This window comes from Myripristis murdjan, chromosome 15 (assembly GCF_902150065.1).
Source record: "Myripristis murdjan chromosome 15, fMyrMur1.1, whole genome shotgun sequence".
Lineage (NCBI taxonomy): Eukaryota > Metazoa > Chordata > Actinopteri > Holocentriformes > Holocentridae > Myripristis > Myripristis murdjan.
In genome coordinates, this window is record NC_043994.1 from 19,647,588 (window position 1) to 19,668,637 (window position 21,050).

The 21,050-nt window shown below is 40.2% G+C and overlaps 2 protein-coding genes across 3 annotated transcripts in view; one reads left to right on the forward strand and one right to left on the reverse strand.

Moving 5' to 3' along the window:
* The window catches only part of LOC115372940 (glucose-6-phosphate exchanger SLC37A1-like), a 28,899-nt gene extending 13,229 nt beyond the window's left edge, over positions 1-15,670 (reverse strand). The window contains exons 1-9 of the mRNA XM_030071106.1: positions 15,516-15,670; positions 13,933-14,224; positions 6,094-6,175; positions 5,741-5,861; positions 4,621-4,699; positions 3,021-3,156; positions 2,563-2,639; positions 1,686-1,852; positions 1,213-1,265 (exon numbers count right to left, since the gene is read on the reverse strand). Coding sequence (XP_029926966.1) covers positions 1,213-1,265; positions 1,686-1,852; positions 2,563-2,639; positions 3,021-3,156; positions 4,621-4,699; positions 5,741-5,861; positions 6,094-6,175; positions 13,933-13,988 — 771 coding nt within the window. The 5' untranslated portion in view covers positions 13,989-14,224; positions 15,516-15,670. The remainder of the gene's footprint in view (positions 1-1,212; positions 1,266-1,685; positions 1,853-2,562; positions 2,640-3,020; positions 3,157-4,620; positions 4,700-5,740; positions 5,862-6,093; positions 6,176-13,932; positions 14,225-15,515) is intronic.
* Positions 14,746-20,435, forward strand: LOC115372526 (radial spoke head 1 homolog). Of its 2 annotated transcripts, none has more exons than XM_030070507.1 (8): positions 14,746-14,918; positions 16,982-17,095; positions 18,243-18,348; positions 18,746-18,836; positions 19,128-19,263; positions 19,490-19,561; positions 19,947-20,097; positions 20,330-20,435. In XM_030070507.1, exons 1-7 carry the CDS (start codon positions 14,916-14,918, stop codon positions 20,034-20,036), a joined length of 612 nt encoding a protein of 203 aa, XP_029926367.1. In that variant the 5' UTR covers positions 14,746-14,915; the 3' UTR covers positions 20,037-20,097; positions 20,330-20,435. The 2 variants fall into 2 exon arrangements, with proteins under 2 accessions (XP_029926367.1, XP_029926366.1); XM_030070506.1 differs by lacking the exon at positions 14,746-14,918 and adding an exon at positions 16,575-16,765.
* The last annotated feature ends 615 nt before the right edge of the window (positions 20,436-21,050 follow it).

Sequence of the window (21,050 nt, forward strand, 5' to 3'; positions counted from 1 at the left end):
TACTAAAAATTAAGTACAGGAATATAAAGATGATGTCTGCAACCAAACACCATCCATGAGGATCTAGAGCTGATGTGGCACCGGATAAAAGGATCAAAATAATGCCTTTTTCTTTGGATTTTCTTTGGCTATCACTGTTCATAACTAGCCAGTTCTTCTTCTACATGTGGTTACAAAGCAAGATTTAATTCACACTCTGCACAATGGAAACCAAGGGGACAATTCAGAGAGGGGAAGGTAATGAGACATTGTTTGTGCCTTGGCCTGCTAACACTTGAGCTCTCCTCTCAATTCTATGCATGACTCAGGGAGGCTTTGTAAGTCACGCAGCACGCTTCAGACAGCCGCTGCTTCAGATAAACATTCAGGTGGCGCCGGTTGCAGTGGTGACTGCTGTCACACGCCACAGCAGATCTTCTCATTCTATGTTCACATTACAATTTAAAAAAAAAAAAAAAACATCATGATGCCAGTTAACTACAACGGCAAACTGCCTTCTTACTGCTGGGTGATTTTGACAGGACATTTGATTAGTTCATGTGCCTTTATACAATAAAAATCCCATAAATCAGCATAGTGAGATTGTTCATTTTCAATATTTCATTACAAGATGTCTAATGGGTCAGATATTGCATTAAAAAGGCATAGTTATGGCTCAGGTAAATAAAAAAATCTTTTCTCCCAGACTCCAAAATTGTCAGCCAAAAGGACAAAGTTTGTGCTAATTCAGACAAGCAAGAAGAGCAAGTAAACATTACTACACTTTTCAATTCTCCTTGTTCCAATACTGAATACAGTGATTATCTGGTTTTCTGTTTACCAAAAAACAGCATCTAATGCAATAAATGTGTAAAATAAGCGGTAAAATGCATTCAGGTGTGGTCCTGTAAAATTATCCCTGCAGAAAATGTATGACTTTCCCTGTCACTCTCTAACCCTCAAGATACTCCAGAAATTCTAGACTAAACACTAGTGGGAAACCTGCAGTGAGCTGAAAAGACACCCTGAGGCACGAATGGCTGCAGATACACACTGACATTCAGCAGAAAACACAAGCAAGAATTATCCAACTAATGTACAGAAGATACTGGCACAATTCTGTCATAGTATGACCAACATTACTATGGCAAAAACACAGGGGGCCAGAAAGTTTTAGGTTTCAATTTCCTGCAGAAGAGATTGAAACGGAAAGAAAACACACTCAATACTCACATTACTGCTGGAGGCTGAGTTCTGAGCATATATGCTTTTCAGGTCATTTGGATCTAAAGGAGAAAACATGAAGCAACAAGATCAATATATTCATCCCCTTAACGCCTTGGATGACTATCCTCCCATTTACCAACAAAAGCAGGAAAAACACTCATTTTGCATTTCTTTTTTTTTTTTTTTTAATTGTCATGAGTTGCTGTTATTTTAAGCATGTAAAAAAATGTTGGTGCAAACCACAGGCACTCTCACTTGGAACAAATGTCTCTAGTAAAAAAGAAAAAGATAAGAAGCCCTTCATGTGCACAGTTTCAGGAACAAGCACAGCAAATGCACAGCACTGCTTTTTCAAAAGAAAAGAATCACAGCTGCTTATTTCGCAAAGATAATTTATATAGTGTTCCATGTATCATCTCTGAGCCCTGACTTCCCCCTCACTCTTCCTCCTCCTTCAGTCATGAGGAGGCTGTACTCACGCTCGATGAGGAAGAGGAAGCAGACGACGCCCATGACTGCAATGATGAGCCCAGGGACGATGAAGGACAGGCCCCAGTTGGAGGAGACCCAGTAGCCGGCGATCAGAGAGCCCAGGATGTTGCCCACCGACGTGTGGGAGTTCCACAGTCCCATGATCAGACCACGCCTGGCAGGGAGACGGGCACAAACAAAGGCACATCAGGATGCTGCTGATTTCCAGTGAATCCTATGTAAATCTCGTCTGACCAGCTCTCCATATTTTGTTGTAAAATCCTAATATCCAAATGGGATATTACATTGTGCAGCCTGTCTCCAATACTCCAACATTTTGGGTCTATGCAAGCCCTAGCTTAGCTCCATCAATGTGAAAAAAATTTAAATAAAATAAACCTGACATCATCTCTGAAGCTGCATTATTTACACAGTGTATCATATGGATTTGAAATAGATGGAGTTTAAATGTGCATAAATAAGACAGCTTCGGAGTTGCTGTAAGGTTGTTTTTTTTAACTTTAACTGAGCTAGGCTGATGACCTCCATAGTTAACATGAAATGCTACCCATAGGAACCGAAAAACTGGGCATACAGAGGTGAAAATGGTATCAAACATCTTGTCTCAGTCTGGGTAAGTCAGAGAAAGTATTTTCCAGGAATTCCTTTTAACAAAGAAGTTCATGTTATTTCAAGTTATATTAAATTATTCTCAAATGCCTGCTGAACAAAATTCTCTAATTTACCAGAAACATCCAAAATCATCAGATTCTGCGGGTTGTTTCTTTTTTCCCCTCATAAATGCCTAACACTTATTGCTCTGAGAGTACAAAAGCAATTATTTCACAAGTGTGCAGATTCACTCTTTGCATGATTATAGCTCACCTTCCCTTGCCAAACCAGTTGCCAATGCAAGTTACAACACTGGGCCAGCCAGTGGTTTGCACTAAGCCGTTTGCAACCTGAAAAATAAAGAAAAACTAAATGAGAAATGAATACATTTCACTATGAGGCAATAGAAATGCATTTGTCAGGTATTCAACCCAATGTGTGTTAGGAATAAAGATCTTGAGTGAAGATGGATACCTGTGTTTAGTGGCTGAATGCCCAGTATGTATGTATAATTTTGTGCAGAAGTTTGTTTAAATGCATGAGTGTGTGTTGTGGTGGTATAAGTGTGTGTAAATGCCAAGATATCTGTGTAAATGCATGTGTGTGTCTGTCAGTTCAATTCCCTGTGTGACAGTTTAATCACACTCACTTCAGTAACTTCCTTACTGAATGTAAGAATTGTGTGTGTGTTTGTGTGTGTGTGTGTGTGTGTGTGTGTCTGCATGTCTTACCTGTACAAATATATAGAAGCCCAGGCTGTGGATGTTGTAGATGTAGCCCAGTCCAAACAGGCAGGTGAACAGGCCACTGGTCAGCATGCCCACCGTCAGGTACAGCCGGATAGGCAGGCGCTCACCAATGATGCCGCTGTGTGGGCGCACAACGATGACATCACATCACATTAAGCAGAGCAGCATATTACAGTCAAAGTTTTTACAGTTTCTACCAACATTCTGGCTGTATCGTGGGATCATATTTGGTGTACCAGCAGATAAAATGAGCAAAAATGAGAGGCATGTTCATTTCCTTCCAACAATACTGCTGATGTGAAGTGTGTGCCTGCAGCAACACACAACTGTGATTCAACTGTGAAACTTTGACACTATTGCTGAATAAACGAACGACAACCTGTTCACACTAATCTCTTTCCATACGAAAACTACTGAATAAATAAAGCATGATGAGTTTCAGATATTATTCAGCATTTGCATTTTTAATCATTTTAAGTGCATAACTACAGAGCATTAATTGTTCTGCAATAGACAGACAGACAGACAATCTGATTGGTCTGAGCCAAAGGGTTACTGGGTTCATTTGCCAGCTTTTGCAGAAAGCACAGAGTCCATTAGAAATCCTTCTGGTTGCTGGTAACTTGTTTGTGTTCCTACATGCACATGGATGGTTGCACCTTGAAGTCAACGTTTTCAGTACACACTGATAACAACTACAAGAAAGTCACTGACACCTCTGAGAGCTTTAATGTGATTATGGATACTATGCAAGCACAAAGGGCGCAGGATGGTGATGTAATATGAAGTATGTAATAAATCATTGTCGTTATTGATTGGCACAGTAAAGAACTCTCATAGTTTTACTCTAAAAGATATAACTTGTTACTATGAAAATATGAGTAAGAAATCTCAACTATGTTGTTTTTTGGGGGTGGGATTCTTTATTCACAAACAGAAGTTTTTATGTTCTCTAGGTTTTTTTGTTTTTTTTAATGAATTGAATTCAATGCTTAACTCTCTTGCTCTTACAGACATTTACATTTATACAACATTTTTTGTCATCATCAGCTATGTATATTTTTGTTGTGAATAAAGTTTTGTTAAAAACTTTGTTGCTATAAAAGAGTGTATTCAACACAGACTACACTCAGAAGATTGCTCAGCTATTCTAAGTGCTAAGCTGTCTTTGCTGCTGTTGAGACTGGGACACTGGTCCTGGTACATCACAAAAAAAAAACAAGAACATGTAAGGAGGGTGGGCAAGGGAAGAGGCAGAATGGTAAAAAAAAAAAAAAAAAAAAAAAAGACCAAGAGCTAATGGACAGAGGGAGGGAGATAAAGACGGAAGCTGTTCTTTTGTTCCTGAGAAAAAGAACTGAAAGGTGAGAATACAGACAGAAAAGAGGAGGTGACATGAGTGACTATATGTACACTACTGCTCAACAGCTCTTTTCACTCCCTTTGAAAATTAGGCAGATTTAAAAGGGTAGAATCAAAACACACAGTCTGAAGATATGTGTAGATTTTAACTGATCTTAATGTGATTTTGATATTCAAGTCATTTGACTGATATTAAAACCCCCTCATATCTGTTTCTTACCTGAGGTACATGCCCACTGCATAGGCACAGAGGAAGGAGTAGTCCATGGCTCCCAGCAGCTGTTTGTAGTTGCTTTTATCTGGAAATAGAGAGGAGTTTCGGAGTTTTGATCACCTCATCAGTCACTAAGTCATCACATCTACATAAAACAGTATACAATAAATATATATATATATATATAGTACAATATATTTTCTTTCCACACTTTCTTTAGTTCTTTAAATGCTCAAGAATTAATGAACTCATTCTTCATTTGAAAAGGAAGCAACCTATCCCAGGGTTTCCTTGTCATAGATGAGGATCAATTCAAACCCTCAGACCTTTGCTGGACGTCATTCCCTCTCTCCATCCTGTGCTTTCTGTCTATCTCCACTGTCCTAGCTAATAAAACAGAAATGCCCCCAAAAATATTTAAAGGTGGAGCCAGCAATTCTGACTCCACCTTTAAATATTCTGATCAAGAATATCCACTACCAGGGGGCAACTTTTGCTGCTAAAACTGGGCTAAGCTGAGTAAAAAGAATGGAGCTCAGTGGGACAGAGCCATATAGTCAACTCTATGGCTCTTTGTCTACAAGTAATTTGTCAACCTTTGTTAAAGCTTTTATTACACATTAGTGAAATGATGCAATTCACGTTATCTCTGGCTACAGTAGCTCACTTAGGTAGCTCGCTAATTAGCTAGACTAACGAGCTAACTTGCTGCTATGTAGACCTTTTTCACAGCAGCCATTTTGACATGAAATAGCAAGTAAACACATGCATTACCAATGACATGAATTGAGATTTAAGTAGAGCAAACCTTGAGCCAACATGTACGACACCTGACTATGATACACCTAAATGAGTAACACCTGTGTTTATCCTGTCATTTCTGAATGAATAGTTGTCCATTGTTGGCAAAACTGAAAAAAATGAAGAATGAAGCACAAAGTCAAGATCTGCCACACAGATACTAAACAGATAGTACTCCAATAGCTAACCATCTGTATCATGGACCAAGCCTTTACAAGTCTTGACTCAACAATGTTTTGACAGCCATATGTATCCTTAGAAAACCAAACACGTCCTGAAATCCTCCACCACCCATGAAATATCATCCCCCACATTGGATACAAACCGAAAGGCTTCCAGCTGCAGTCCATGTCTGTGTGGAGAGAAACCCGGGAGGGCTGCTGGCTGCTGCTGGCGGCGGCGGTGGCCAGCTCGCTGACAGACGAGCAGTTCTTGTGGAGTTCACTCTGTGAACACAAACAACCAGACAACCAGACAGATCATGTGACAGGAAAGAAAACACACTGTGGTCACTTCTATCCCATGAGGACAAGGTGGGAAATATGCTCCTGTGAAACACAAATCCTGTCTAATAATGTATTTTGGACTCTGATCACTTGGCGGGGAAACTTAGCATGGACAGACTCATGAGTATGGTTTACAATAAACACCATGATCACATGTTTGCTTGTGTGTTACCTTCACGATGCTGATGGGTTTCCTGGACAGGTGGAAACTGGTGTACAGCAAGAAGGTGAGGGCGAAGGTGAGAGCTTTGTACCTGCAGGGAGGAAACACAAGGGGGCAGCACTGAGAACCAGCCTCACTGAGGGGATCACACAGCAAAGACCACCTCTTGATTATAAATTATGAATGCTACAATGACGTTCAATTACAGTTTTAGGCAGGCGATGACAGCCCTTAATATAAAACCAGCTTTCAAAGGGAGAGTTTGGAGAAATAAACCTCATCTGCTTCAGTTGTGACATGTTAAGTAGTGTGTTGAACTCAGCTGAACCCCCATTCACTGCAATAAAGAGACACTAAACCAATAAGCAAATTGCAGAAGTCCATCCACATACTGGAAGTGACAGTAACAGTGAGTATATAGAGCAGATGCTATTTAACGATCTCTTAGATACACAGGCGTGTTACTGACATGGTCATCTTCCAAGGAGTTAGCGTGTACTATGTAAATATAGAAAACAAATCACATGCCACAGTGAGTGTGACGCACTGTACAACTGGTCTGACCTCTTACATCTGGCAGATGGCCATTACAACATACCTGAGACAACAGAGAGGCGGGTTGTGAAATAGTCAGCCACGCAATATGCATGCAAATGTGCCTTGCAACAGGAATTTGAAGAACACGTTTGATCAGTGACAGGGACATTACACTGTGGCTGCGTAGCTTGTTAAACAGGGTGTGACAATGGTTGAAGGAAGGTCAAATCCAGCAGCTGGGAAGCCTGCCTTATAGCCTGCCTGCATAGCCTCCAGACACAACTATCCACACTACCCTAACCCCTTTAATTACCATGTGGTGCAATGACACAGAAAAAAAAAAGAAAAAAAAAAACAAAACAGAGAGAGTCATCTGGAATGCAACAAAAAACACTGCCAAAGATGACACAATAAAATATAGTATCATATGAAAATGAAGTCAATACACAATACACACCAATATAAGGGGCTAAAGAACTGATACAGCACTGCAAAAAATAATAAAAGGATTTTTTTTTTTTTTTTTTTTTTGCACTGCTCTGAATGGACGAGACTGTTAAGTGCATAACCTAACTAAATAGCAACATTTAGTTTTTAAATTCAGTTTATTTGAAAGGAATAGTGCACATTTGTGCCAAGAAGACTAGTTTTCTTCTGTCGTCCCTGGGTAGATGCATCGCACCAACATGTGGATTCTCTCACTGTGAACATTCACTTTGGGAGTCAAACTGGGAGTCAGTAAGGCAGTGCCAAAACAACAGGGACATCACTGCAAGCCATGGTCTCTATACGTCAAGTTTTCTTCACATCTTCCTCATGACACTACACCTCCATGGTTTTAAATCCTATCAGTCAGAATGAATAATATATGCAAGGCTCTGATTGACTCTGCATTATCTGTGCTATATTTATATTCATTTTTACACCTAACCCTAACCCTCTAACTGAATCATCTGAGGTCTGTTGTTACACGCACAAGTTGTAGTGGTGTGCAGGATGCCAGAAAAACTCTGTTCTTCATATCATTACATAGTAAAAAAAAAAAAAAAAGAAAAGAAAAGAAAAGAAAGGAAAAAAGGGTTTCCTTGTCATAGCTTGAACCCTCAGACCTTTGCTGGATGTCATTCCCTCTCTCTACCCTGTGCTTTCTGTCTCTCGCCACTGTCCTAAACAAAACAGAAATGCCCCTAAAAAATATTGTTAGCTAGAGTCAGCAATTCTGGAGAAAGTCTGTTGATATTTATATATCAGCAATCAATTTTTTCACTGGTTTGTTCCGTGTAGTAACCTAAATGTCAATGTTCACACTGTGGGTGTAACAATCAATACTAAGTCAATACAAACTGAAAATTTGACCAGTTCTAGTATTCTTATTGTAATGTTGCTTTTATGTTATGTTATAGAGCTGCAACCATTAATGAAATAATCAGCTAGCTGTCAGCTATTAAGTTAATAGCCGACTATTACACTATTACAGCAGGACATTTAGTCCCTAGTTGTGTTTTGTTGGGCTCTTCGTTTTCAAATTGAAGGTTAGATGTTGCACAGTGTTCTTGCATTAAATTGAGCCTATCTGATTGAATACATAAATAATCATTAAACATGTTTAATGATTATGTTTTTGCTTACTTGTGATGTTTATACAAAGTTTTTAAATAAAAGGAGTACATGTTGAATTGGATTTCTGATTTTGTAGGATATCAAATGAGGCATTTTGAATTGTGGAACTGCACTGGTACCATGTTATCCCTAACCTGTACTGAAATCAGCTGCTCTAGCCTGGCTATGAGAGGAACTTCAAAACTTTAGAGGAGCTTGTGTGTGTGTGTGTGTGTGTGTGTGTGTGTGTGTGTATGTGTGTGTGTGTGTGTAGTCAGACAGAAGAGCTGGACAGTCAACACCAGTTGGCTGGTGGGCAAACACATCTAAACATATCTAAGTACCAGACTGGCTTTTCAAGCCCTGCACCGCATTCTGAAAACACACTTGCTGTTTGAGAAGAACAACTGCACGCACGCACGCACGCACACACACACACACACACACACACACACACACACACACAACAGCTGGACAGGATGTGGTGTGTCTACAAACCGAGGGACACAACAGGCAAACAGCTGGCAAGACACTGCTTAATGTACTGAAGCTGCACATCATTCATCAAGAAAGGGTCACAATACAAAATCACAATACAATTACTGTTTCCAGGTTGCCAGAGGCTCCAATTTTTCATTAAAGAGAAAAGTGTTGCAGAAAGTCAGGGTATTGAGGCGCTTTGAAAAATCCCTCTTGCATGTCTGACAATAAAATTTATTTAACTCAATATTCTTTATTTTTTTGTTTTATTTCACTGTAAATTTGACATTAATATGGACCAGAAAGTGAGTTTTGAAATGCAGGAATATTACCTCTTGGCAAAGTAATCGCTGACTTATTAGCACTGATCATCAACCCTATGAAGCCTTACAGATATATTATGGCCCTTATGTGCTATAAAACAGTAACAAATTACAAAGACAGAGTACAGTCACAGCACCCATGAAAAACACAAACAAATATTCTCACATAGGAAAAGCAATGTGATTTAAATGTATGTTTAGTGATTTGACTGGTGGATCAAAATGAAGTTATCTGAAAAGTGACATAAAGCAGCTACACAGACAAATGCTCTTTGATCCCAAAGGCCATAAAACTGTGTTAGCACTGTGACGTAAAACTGACACCAGGCTCTCTGCATCTCCTCCCTCCCCACCCCCTGCCAGAGAGATGCACATGTAGATACCACACACACACACACACACACACACACACACACACACACACACACACACACACACACACACACACACACACACTGTGCACACAGAAGTCAGTCTATAGGGTTGTCTATCAGCCGTATACAGGTTGACAACCCTGATTTCAGTCACAGACACTGATTATCTTTAAGTCTAAAAATGGTAAGTTACAGAAAAAAGGGACAGTCTCCTAAACATGACTGTCTCCTCTTAGGTTAAAAATTGTCAAGATTTTTCCTGCACACAGACAGATGGAAGAAAACCAAAAGAAGGACAAAGTAGGGCTGATTGATATGGTTAAAAAAAAAAAAAAAAAAAAAAAAAAAAAAACAGTGAGACTGCAACATCACCATCTCAGCAGGAATGATCATTTTTGTATTATAATTTTCTGTTTCACTGAAAAAGCTGTTCAACTGATGACGGTGTGGTTTTTTGTTGAGGGTTTTTCCAAATAAACATGTTTTCCTCCATCTGGAAAATACAATGTGTAGGCCAAGGTATCTCTGTAGCACCACAATACTTTATTAACAACGTTTTGTCTCACATTTCACCTGTTGGCCAAAAAACTTCAGCTCCTGCGATTTAGATATTGCACTTGGCCGTATTGTCACTTTGATTATATTTTAATTAAAGTCGAGATGAAATGAAAATTGCCCTTTTAACCCTTTTATATCCCGTCTCTGATCATTATGTATTTCAATTTAATAATACATGCCCCAAAATATACATATCAAAATACAATAACTTTTCTTTCTGTAAAACAAAATGCAATGTGTGCTTACATATGGCACGAACAACCAGTTTCAACCAATAATATCATGACATCTACCCGTCAATCAATCTTCTACTTGTAGCGGCACAGAGCTAAGATTCACTAGTTAGCTAGCTAGCAACAGTATGGTATGTTGCTGTGTCTTCAGTTGTTTGCCACCTCAAACCTTGTTTCACTTCCCTAAAATACCATTTTTACAGGCCTGCTGGCTAGAAGTTATTCACTTTGAGGAAATCGGTATCTATGACAGCTCCAGATTACGCACAAGGCATTTTACAGTGGACTGTTTCTACTTTCAATATTCATATCAAATTCCTCCCAACGTTACGTCCTGCCTGTCTATCCCGTTTCACTTGGAAATATGTCACCATGCAGAAGTTAGATTCTCCCAAAATGTCATTCATTCTGTTTTCCGGAGTTTTCCTCTCTGGCATGAATGTGTTGAATGCGGAAGTACAGGAATTTTTGCTTTTGGACAAGTGTGTCAGTAGTGCATGCAGACAAACCCAAAGCTCTGGAATATCAGCTCAAAGACAAAAATCCCCCCCAGTGAGTGAGAAGGTGAAGCCGGAGCAGAGCTTGAGTCTGGGCGGTCATGGTGCATGGATGGTTTCCCAAGCAAGCGCACTAATCCACAAAACCATCCTGCCCTGGCACACATTGGGACTATTCAATATTTTGATGTCGCCTGAGCAGTAAGCTCTTCTGACACAAGCCCCTCACTTCAATAATGGATACTGTATGCGCTCTAAGGGGGTTTATATATATAGTAGTGCTTTGTCATAATTTAATGTATGCCCCAAGAGCGCGTGCCAAATTAAATATTCAGTTCCCGGTTGTGGGTTTTACATGATATGCCAAACAGGCATTTGGATTAGCTATACAGCAGGGAAATTCTCAACTACACTCTCTGCAGATTGCACATCTCGCTGCAGTTTACTCTATGGCAAAAGAAATAATATAGGCTAACTTTAACTTGTAGGCTAAAAAACAATCAGCATCAGTGCGCAGTAACATGCTAGTTTCCTTTGTTCTGATAGAGGTGGGGGTTATAAATTAATGGGGGGGGGGGGATACAAGGCGATTCTCAGCACAAGCTCATACAGACAAATCCCTGTAATAAGAGAGGATTTGCAAAAGGGAGAAAGGAGTGAGTCATCTTTTCTCATGTAATTCCCCTTTCCCTCCTGACTAAGTTATGCTCTTGTCTAATCTTGTCTGAATTGAAAGGTTCTTGCAGTTTCAGCTTTAAAATTTCAGATTTGCTCCAGACTGTAATTTCTTGATTTGATATTTGCTCACAAATATCAGAATACATGAGACAAGGCTGAAACTAATGAATATTTACTTTCTCAAGTAATCTGTTTTCTTTTTTCAATTAATCATTTCATGTATAAGATGCCGAGCTTTTCCGGCACCCTGCGCACCGCTGCAGCTTGTCGCTGTAACAATACACCTGAGATGTTTCAGGCATGAGGCGTACATGAAACAAGACTGACAAAATGAGATATAAAACACAGCACAGACAATCAAACAATCATGAACTGACACATGACAACATGTCATTTAGCATCACACTGGAGATAACAGCTGATCATTAGTGTGACAAATGACTTGCTGCAGGTTCTCGCAGTGTGTCTTGTTCCAACACACCTGCACAAAGACGGTTCATGTGTGCAGGAGTTGTTCGTTTGCATTTCATAATGATATGAAACTGAGAAAAACAAGACATAGCCTAATTAGCATTTGTGAAATGCCTAAAGCAAGTGATTGAAAAAAAAAAATTAAAAGTAATGACTAAATTATTTATTAAAATCACGTAATCGGGTAATTGCTTCAGCTCTAGTGTGAGATGACAGCCATTGATGGCCACAGACAATATGTAACTACATGCATCAGGACAATACATCACAAAGCCAAACTCATCAAGAGCAGGAAATTACAATTTGCACATTCTCTTTATTCTCTCCACCTTAATTGTAGGGTTGGGGAAAAAAATCAATTCACTTAACCCTCCTATTATGTTTGAGGTCAATTTGACCCCATTCAGTGTTTAATGTCTCTAAATAAATGATTAACATTAAACTTTTTGCTGGGTTTAACCCAACAAAAAGTTAGGATCAATTTTGACAAAGGAAGAACTGGCATTTCCAACGGGGTCCCTTGACCTCTGACCTCGAGATCTCTGAATGAAAACAGGTTCTGTGGGCAGCCACGGGTCTCCCCTTTGCAGACATGCCCACTTTATAGGACTCACAAGCAGTTTTGGGCAAAGGCCATGAAGTTTTTGCATGTCGTACAAATGTGTTCTTTTGGCCTGTTGTGAAATGGTGTGTTTTTGCATAAATTGTGTTTGACTGGAAAGCTGAGATTTTTGTAGATTCAATGAGCCACATTGGATTAATGTGCAATGATGTTAGCCCCCACAGTAGCCATTTCATTGCAGTGAGGACAGTGTAGTGACGTCACCGTATAAAAAGACCTTTGGAATAAATACAGTCTTGTGAAGCTTTACATCCACAAACTAGATTAACATTTAAAAAAAAAAAAAATGCAATAAATTCTGATATTGAATTGGTACTCAAGTATCGTGATAGTATTGAATCGGAAGATAAGCATATTGTCCCTGCCCCGCTTGCCAATAGTGATGGCGATCTAGGAAGTGGAGCTTATTGTGCTGCTGTACACACTGTTAAGTCTCTCAAGATAAACAAGTCAGCTAAACGCCTACAAAGTCACATAAATACACACTCGAGGAATGTCATGCAGCCAAGGAAAGTATATCCGTCTTTGACAGAGGCGAACATCTGGTTTACACAATGCCTGAGGTGTCTGAACTCGGTAGCTCCTGAATGCAGGAACTCCCTGTCAGTGGCCTGTCTGGACTGTAGTAATCACACCGCCTTCATGACTGATGTATAGAGACAGTTACGATGACAGAAAGGCTGCGCTGATCTGTGATGATGGTCTGAGAGGAGGCTTGACAGACAGGCACAGAGGAAAATCATTGGCACACACAGAGACACGCAGGGACAGATGGATGCACACACTGTACGCGTGTGCAAACACACACACACACACACACACACACACACACACACACACACACACACACACACACACACACATACACACACACAAACAGACACACTTCTGACAAGACACAGATTTACACAGTGGCAGCGGGAGTCTGCATGCAGAAAGACAGACTGACAAACGGCTGGCAGTCACTTTCATGCATATTTAAAGTGATAGATAGAGGCTTTGCAGAACTTTGTGTCACTAATGTCCTACAGAGAGATACTGGGAAAGCTTGTGTTGTAGATCCATTCAGTAACACTAAAATTAAAAGTGGGTCTTAAAAGGTAGGTTTGTTTCCAATTTAGCAGTGATAACACCCCACAACTGGAAAAAGTCAACATAATTCATTATGTGGCTCAGTTCACCTAAAAATAGCTAACCCAACTGCATTGTGCTAATTGCTACAGCAGAAATGCATATAAGTATGTACATGGAAACATTCCTAAACACTGCAATGGAAATGAACATGCGCACATGGAAATACTAAGCCAAAAGACACACTGACAGCTGGTGAGCACTCACATTAAGGTTAAGGGCAAACTGGCAATTGGAATGGAAAACATGTACTAACACCTCAGAGCACAAATGCAGCCAAGGAAAACAGGCTACAAAGAGAGACTAACACACAGACTGATGACACCCACTGATGGACAGACTCACCACTGGTCCCTGTTGAAGGAAACCAACAGGCGGATCCCAGGAGGAACAGGAGCCATGTTTAGACTTGATACTGATGACAGTGACGGGAGGCAGAGCTGGTCTCACACTGAGGAGGCCCGAGGAAGAAACGGAACGGTGCTGCTGCCTCGGTTCATCTCGACCTCAGAGGAGGCTGCTGGGAAACATGCAGCACCGGGAAACATGGCCCGACGGGAGTCGCTGGAGTTGATGGAAAGTCAGGACGTGTCTGGAGGAAGGAGAGTTGAAAACGGAGGGAGAAACAGAGGCGGTGCTGAGAGGTTGGGAAAGAGAAAATGGCAAAACAAAGAAGGTAAGCAAGGGAAGAGAAAGATAGACAAAATGGAGGGGTTGAGGACAATCAGTGATGACAACAAAAGGGCAAAATTACCATCATGTGGCGGTTGTCACAACCAGTGTAACCTACTCATTTGTCATTTTGCAGAACTTGCTTCAGGCATGTGACATTTGGATTCCATTGCTCAGTGTAATCCACATCTGGCCTGTCTCCAATTCAAGTCTAAAAGCTTTGTTTAATTATTGAAAGTTTAACATCAGTTGAGCTTCAAGAGGTGTGCCTTCCCAAATGAGTCAAGACACACTTAACATCGCAAAACTGACAGCACAGGATAATTGAAAGCCAAACAGCAACCCAAAGGAAATGTTCAGTTATAAGGAATTTGCTTTAACTTTGAGTGAATTTTCTTCCACCTATGTGATTGACTAGGCATCACTGTCCTGGCCATCCGTTTGACTACAAGCCGCTGTCCAGCTCTGGAGCCCTAACATGTGTTTGCAGTGGGGGCACATGATGGCACCAGGAGCCAATTCATTCCATTAGCACGCTCTACATGAATACTCCTCTATGCTACAGGAGAGAAGCAGGCAGCATCGTGACGTTGCAATGCAACATCCAGCCAACATGAGAGAAGGAAAAGGCTGGGACTGGCTCACAGCCTCATTTAATGGTAATATGAAACCCAAAGCTGGAATTTCACCAACAAGCACGGTTGGTGTCAGGATCAAGCAACCCCAATCCAAATAAACGCTTCTAGCTCAGACTGTCATCATAATTTATACTTTTCTTGATATCACGTTCAGTGGCATGTTTGTTTGCTGAGTAAGAAAAGCATCTGAAACTTCATACATGTAGTATGCAGCCACTAGACGACCCAGTCTGACTGACTGCAGCCGTAATGATGAAACAGTGATACTGTACCTATATCGTTTTTCCTCCTGTTGCCCCGTATATCAAGGACCTAGCAAAGCACTGCGCCCCTCGTAGCCTCAATCTTTACTTATCAATGGTGGAAATCGATAATAGGAAAAGCGACGCAGCTTATCAACAGAGCAGCATTAAACGCGGGTCATTTTATCTAAAGTGTGAAACAATACTGGTGATAAAACGTATGACGGAGCCTTTTTCCACTCAGCGGCTAACGACAGCAGAGGCACCGAGGCTCGTTCAAATGTTCGAGCGCCGTCGACCTGCCATGCCTCGGTCCCGTGACATTAACGCAAATTTGTCCGTCGCCCGTGATGAGTCTCCGCTGGTGGGAGCTTACCGTGTGTGGAGACGATAAATTCGTGTTCCTTTCTGCCCTCAAACGGGCGGCAGAGCCTTCACTTCCTTGTTCTGAGGACGCCGCATCTGTCACCTCAGACAGAGAAAGCCACAATACACTGCTGCCGCTGCTCGCTGCTCCCCGCTGCTCTGACGTCACCGCCCAGCGAGCAACCGGCTCGGCGCTGCGAGGCAGTGCGAGCGACTGAATGAATATCGAATAGATATCGAATAAAACTAGTCAATCAGTGTTAAAAATGAACGTAAAAATGTCAACGTGTTAAATCTAACATTGGTTTCACGGCGAAATGATTGATTATAGGTGGTAAATATCATGGCTAAATGCAGAATTACGAAGCTTAGCCCCAATTTCATTGTTTTTGTTTTTTTTTTATGTGAATTTAAAGAATTTAATAGACTATCAAACTGATAAACACTAAAGTCATAAAACTGTCAACTTGTACTGTGAACTCTTTAAAGAGGAATAATTATGGTCATTTTATATTAATAGAGTATATTTTTCCCTAATAATTTTTTCATTAGTTGTATCCATACTCCTGTCTCTTTGTACAGCATTATGTTGAGACATGTTTGAAATATTTGAATATTTAATTGTATTTTCAACTTCACTATTGCTAACGATCACCAATATGAACATGGGTGACGTGGGTGTCACTTCGTGTGCCATCATAATAATACTGGATCAATACTGGATTAATAGTGTTGGGTTATTAGTCATTTAATGTGGAACCAATACAATTTAATTAAAAACAAAGGAAAAAATGAGAAAATCATTCAAAATCTTTCAGTTATTCCCATTTGCCATCATATAACAACAGACCTATCTGAATCAACAGCAAATCTCTTTTCAGTGTGGAAAGTGTTTGTCTGTTCGTTTTTTATTTATTTATTTATTTATTTTTGTTTGTTTGTTTGTTTGTTTTTTTTACCTCTTTTGAATTTTTAAGCATTATTTTCCAGTAAATGGGAGCATAAACAAGAGCTTTATTTTGTAGGGTAAAGATTTGAATTAAAAACTCATGTGGTTGTCGCTTCGTGCGCGATCCCTTTCATCGTCGCCATAGCAACCGTAAATGTTTTCCTACATACTCACCAGAGCATCTCTACCGTTTTAGAGCGTCAACTTCAAGCTATAGCTGTCCACTGAACAAAGTTATAACAACCAGCAGCACAGCAGACATGTCCGATGTGGGATCTGAGGAGCTCGACAACGAGCGCACTAACCTCGGGGTGAGACAACACATGATGTTTACTGGGGTTTACCAGACCGCGGTTTGCTAGTGTCAGCTAAAGAGTTAGCCGACTCGTTGGTAGCAAGTCACTCTGCTGTGTGTGTGTGTGTGTGTGTGTGTGTGTGTGTGTGTGTGTGTGTGTGTGTGTGTGTGTGTGTGTGTGTGTGTGTGTGTGTGTGTTGTTTTAATTGTAATGCTGATCTGGCTGTGTCAGGAATATGAAGGAGACAGAAATGAAGCAGGGGAGAGACATGGAGCCGGGAGAGCAGTGCTGCCTAACGGAGACATTTACCAGGGACAGTACGAGAACGGCAAAAGGTCCGGACAGGTATGTTAGACAGGACCGGGGTCAAGACTTCCTTCAGTCCAGTCCAGTCAGGTCTAGTCCCACAGAGTCTGAGCAGGGTCCAGACCAAGTCAAGGTCAAAACCAGAGAAAATCACATACTGTTCAAGACCAACAGCAGAAGATGCAATAAAATGGCTTTGTAGATGTAAAAGATAATAACTGAGGAGTTTTTTAAGGAAGAGCTGTACAGTGTCAGTGTCATCAATATGACTTGAGTCAACTGGAGTCATATTTTAAATTAATCCATTTGTAGCCAATCAGTCAATGAGAAACTGGCTCAGGAAAACAACACATAATGTCAACCTTTTGCTTTTGACAGCGTGTTTGCTAAACTAATACAAAGCAGCAACTAGCCTGCTGGGCTTAACTTTACCTCCAACCGATTTGACTTAATTTGTAATAATTTATTATTAATCGTGAATTTATCAATTAATGATAGAAACCTCTTATTTTGCTTATTACATATGGTTGATAAGGACTTGAGGCAAATATTTCAATAAAAAAAGATTTAAAAATATGTTTTCTTGTTTTTTTTCCCCCTCAAAAACATCTTTGGGGCCAGATGAGACGTGCTTGTGGGCCCAAATTGGCTCATCAGCCATATCTCTAACATCTCTGCTTTTAATTGTTTGTCATATTTACAAAAAAAAAAAAAAAAAAAAAAAAAAGTAAATAAATACAATTAAATAAATAACTATTATTATTTAAAATTTTAAGTCAGTAACTGATAATGTCTGGGTCCAAAATGCATCTGACTCTAAACAGGCATAAGACATGTCCAAAACATGACTTGTTGTAATAACTTGTTTAAAGAGGCAAATTTAGGAGCATAATATATACTTATTAACACATTGGTTATGTTGCTGTTTCTACCAAAATACTTTCCCTCAGTATTGGTTTCTGTGTATTAGTAGTGATGGTTTTATTATGTTATCCCTCACATATGGTGAAGAAGTTTAGGCAAACTAAATATATACTAAGCCATGCTTATGAGGAATATTGACAATTTACACTCTTCTACTAAAGCTATTCACATTGTAGCTTTAATTCATTTTTGTCACAATGTTAGTACAGGAAGTACGGCTTGTCTGATGTATTTATTTCTTGGGTTTTGTTTTGTCTAACAGGGGACATATTATTTCAAGAATGGGGCCAGATATGTGGGAGACTATCACCAGAATATGAAACATGGACAAGGCATATTCTACTACCCAGACGGGTCTAAATATGAAGGTATGGTGGTGGATCACAAAAGCAGCTTTAAAAAAATGAACCTTGTTGGCAAAGTCTGCATTCCCTAGGTGTGTGTGTGTGTGTGTGTGTGTGTGTGTGTGTGTGTGTGTGAGTGAGCGTGCAATGTCAGACAAAGTGTATCTTCACAGCTGCAAAAATATTGCTCTCCTGCAGGGGTTCTTGATCGAGAAATGTTTTCAGGGGGGGAGCAAACTGAAAAATTTAGGTGATTACTGAGGAGTCGTGGCTCAGTACAACCAGCAACTTGCATGGCGGAGCACCTCTGTGCTTACCCTGTGTGACAGAGGAGGCCACACTCACCTTTTTGGTCCTGGTTCAAGAGCTTAAGAGTACACACTCTTATGTATTCTCCTGTTTGATTCTCTCTGTCTGTTAGGGTCTTGGGTGGAAGACCTGAAGCAGGGTCATGGGATCTACACTTACCCCAATGGAGACACATATGATGGAGATTGGGAACGCAACTTAAGGTACATCCTCTATTTATGTGTTCAAAATGCATGAGATATCAGTGTGCTTCAAAATGACACATGGCTGACCTAGCCTGGGATCTTTTCCTGGATTTAGGAGATGTTAGTCACATATGTCTTGTGTCTAATCTCTGCAAAGCTGTAAAAAAAAAAAAAAAAAAAAATCAAACTATGGTTTTACTTTTTATAATCCCACAGATAGGCTGTAAGTGCTACAATTGGGAACATTAGGAATACTGACTTCATATAAGGTCAAATCCTAAGACCTCCTTTTTGCTCTGCCATTTCCAGGAATGGACAGGGCACATACCACTACCATGAAACTGGCTCAAAGTACAAAGGATCATGGGTGAATGGCAACATGGAGTTAGCTGGAGAGTTTATCCACTCTAACTTCAGATACAAGGGTAGCTTTGTCAAGAATAAAGTAAGTTATTCTTTTTAACTAAATCGATAATTGAGATCTTTCAATGCCTTACAAGCGCCTGCTTTCTCAAATGCCTGCAGTATCCATGCAGTGCCTGTAAATGTGATCCTTCCATCACCACATTGGGGAAGCTGTTCATTTCAAAGTACAGTCATTGATTATGTAAGACGCATCCGTGTTGTTCCATGTGAAATCCGCCAGTGTCATTGAGCTCCTTGTTTTCCAGCCGTGTGGCCCAGGGAAGTATATGTTTGACATTGGCTGTGTGCAGCATGGTCAATACCACTCAACAGAGCAGGTAACTCACACAGCATGAACACACACCCATTGTTTCAACCCAGCGTTGCAGCTCATCTGACTGGACTATTTGTATCATACAGCAAGAGCATACTTTATTTCCTTGTTATACCAGTGCTGCAGGTTTGGGGTTGTGCTAAATGACTGCTGCTCATGAAGTGACAAATCGTCACAATATTGATATTGAAGAATTTGGTCAAAGATATCATGATAGTTGTCCATATTTTGTCCAGTTAGTTGCAATTTTGTCCAGGTTGCCCATCCCTACTTGTAATTGAAGGCAGTATGTTTCAATATGATACGTTTTGATGCATTTCTTCTCTGCACATGAAAGGAATATTTGTGAAGGCAGCCACAGGTCATTCTCTGTCTCCATGTCTTGGCAGGAAAGGGCGGAGGGCGAGGAGGATGACACTGTTTCCTCCACCGTCTGGATTCCGGCCAGGGACTCTTCAGGTCAGCCTCCGTCGCTATGAGCCCGGCCTGACCATCATGACAAATGGCAGGAGAGGAGCCAAATCAGTTCTGCAGCTGAAGGTAGACGCTCTCTAAAGTGGAGTTTTGGATGTTCAGTATGATATTTGTGGTGAAGAAGATGGGAATTTGAATTGCAAACCCCACTAACACGGATGAGACTGGGAACACAGTTTGCTCGCCATCTCTGAGCAGCAAGATGATGTGGAGCGTGAGGCCAGGGGAGATGAGGAAAACAATACACTGCTTTATAAAAACTGAAAAACTAAAACATGTGTCTTTTTTGTCAATGCAGGATAAGAAAGGAGGAGGAGGCAGGCAACTGACCGGAAGATCACAGCCTCATTTTAAGAAGTGCAAGACGTTTGCACTGCGTTACCTCAATGTAATCAGTCAGCTGCATCAATAAAGAGAAAGATGAGAATTTGTCTTTGAGTTCTCTTTGATGCTGATATATGACACCTGTGGCAACTGTTAGGAACTTGTAAAAGAATAACATTGAATTTTTAATGTGACCACTGGATCCTTACTGGGTGAAAGCCACTTTTTTTTTTTTTTTTTTTTTTTTTTTTTGAGATTTGTTCACTTGAGGCTGCATTTTACTTTTGAAAACATTCCTGTCTCTCTCCACTGTGACTGACTAATTAATAAAGCATAGATCCCCCAAAATAATCTTTAAAAATTTTAACTTCAGTGCTTTCAAGAGTAGTGTAGACTTGTCACTTGTTTATTGCCTGTAAATGAATTAGATCCACTAATATGGCTGGCTTTAATTTCAATTTTTCGTCAATGACTATAGAAAAGGGTATTTAAACTCTTAGATTTTGAATCTCTTATGGGTCACTTAAGAGTTAAACGGGTTAAATAGTGTTGAGTTATTTGTAATTCAATGTAGAACCACTTCTGCAATTTAATTTAATTGAATTTTTTCATTCTAAAACCTCTGCTATGGTTATTATTTTCCCTCGCCTTGCCATCTCATGTAACAACAGAGCTATTTGAAGCAACAGTAAATC

Coding starts and splice junctions, on each gene's coding strand:
- LOC115372526 (XM_030070506.1), top strand. CDS start 16,715: ATGTCCGATGTGGGATCTGAGGAGCTCGACAACGAGCGCACTAACCTC. Junction 16,766..16,981: donor ACGAGCGCACTAACCTCGGG/GTGAGACAACAC, acceptor TGGCTGTGTCAG/GAATATGAAGGAGACAGAAA. Junction 19,562..19,946: donor AATACCACTCAACAGAGCAG/GTAACTCACACA, acceptor ATGTCTTGGCAG/GAAAGGGCGGAGGGCGAGGA.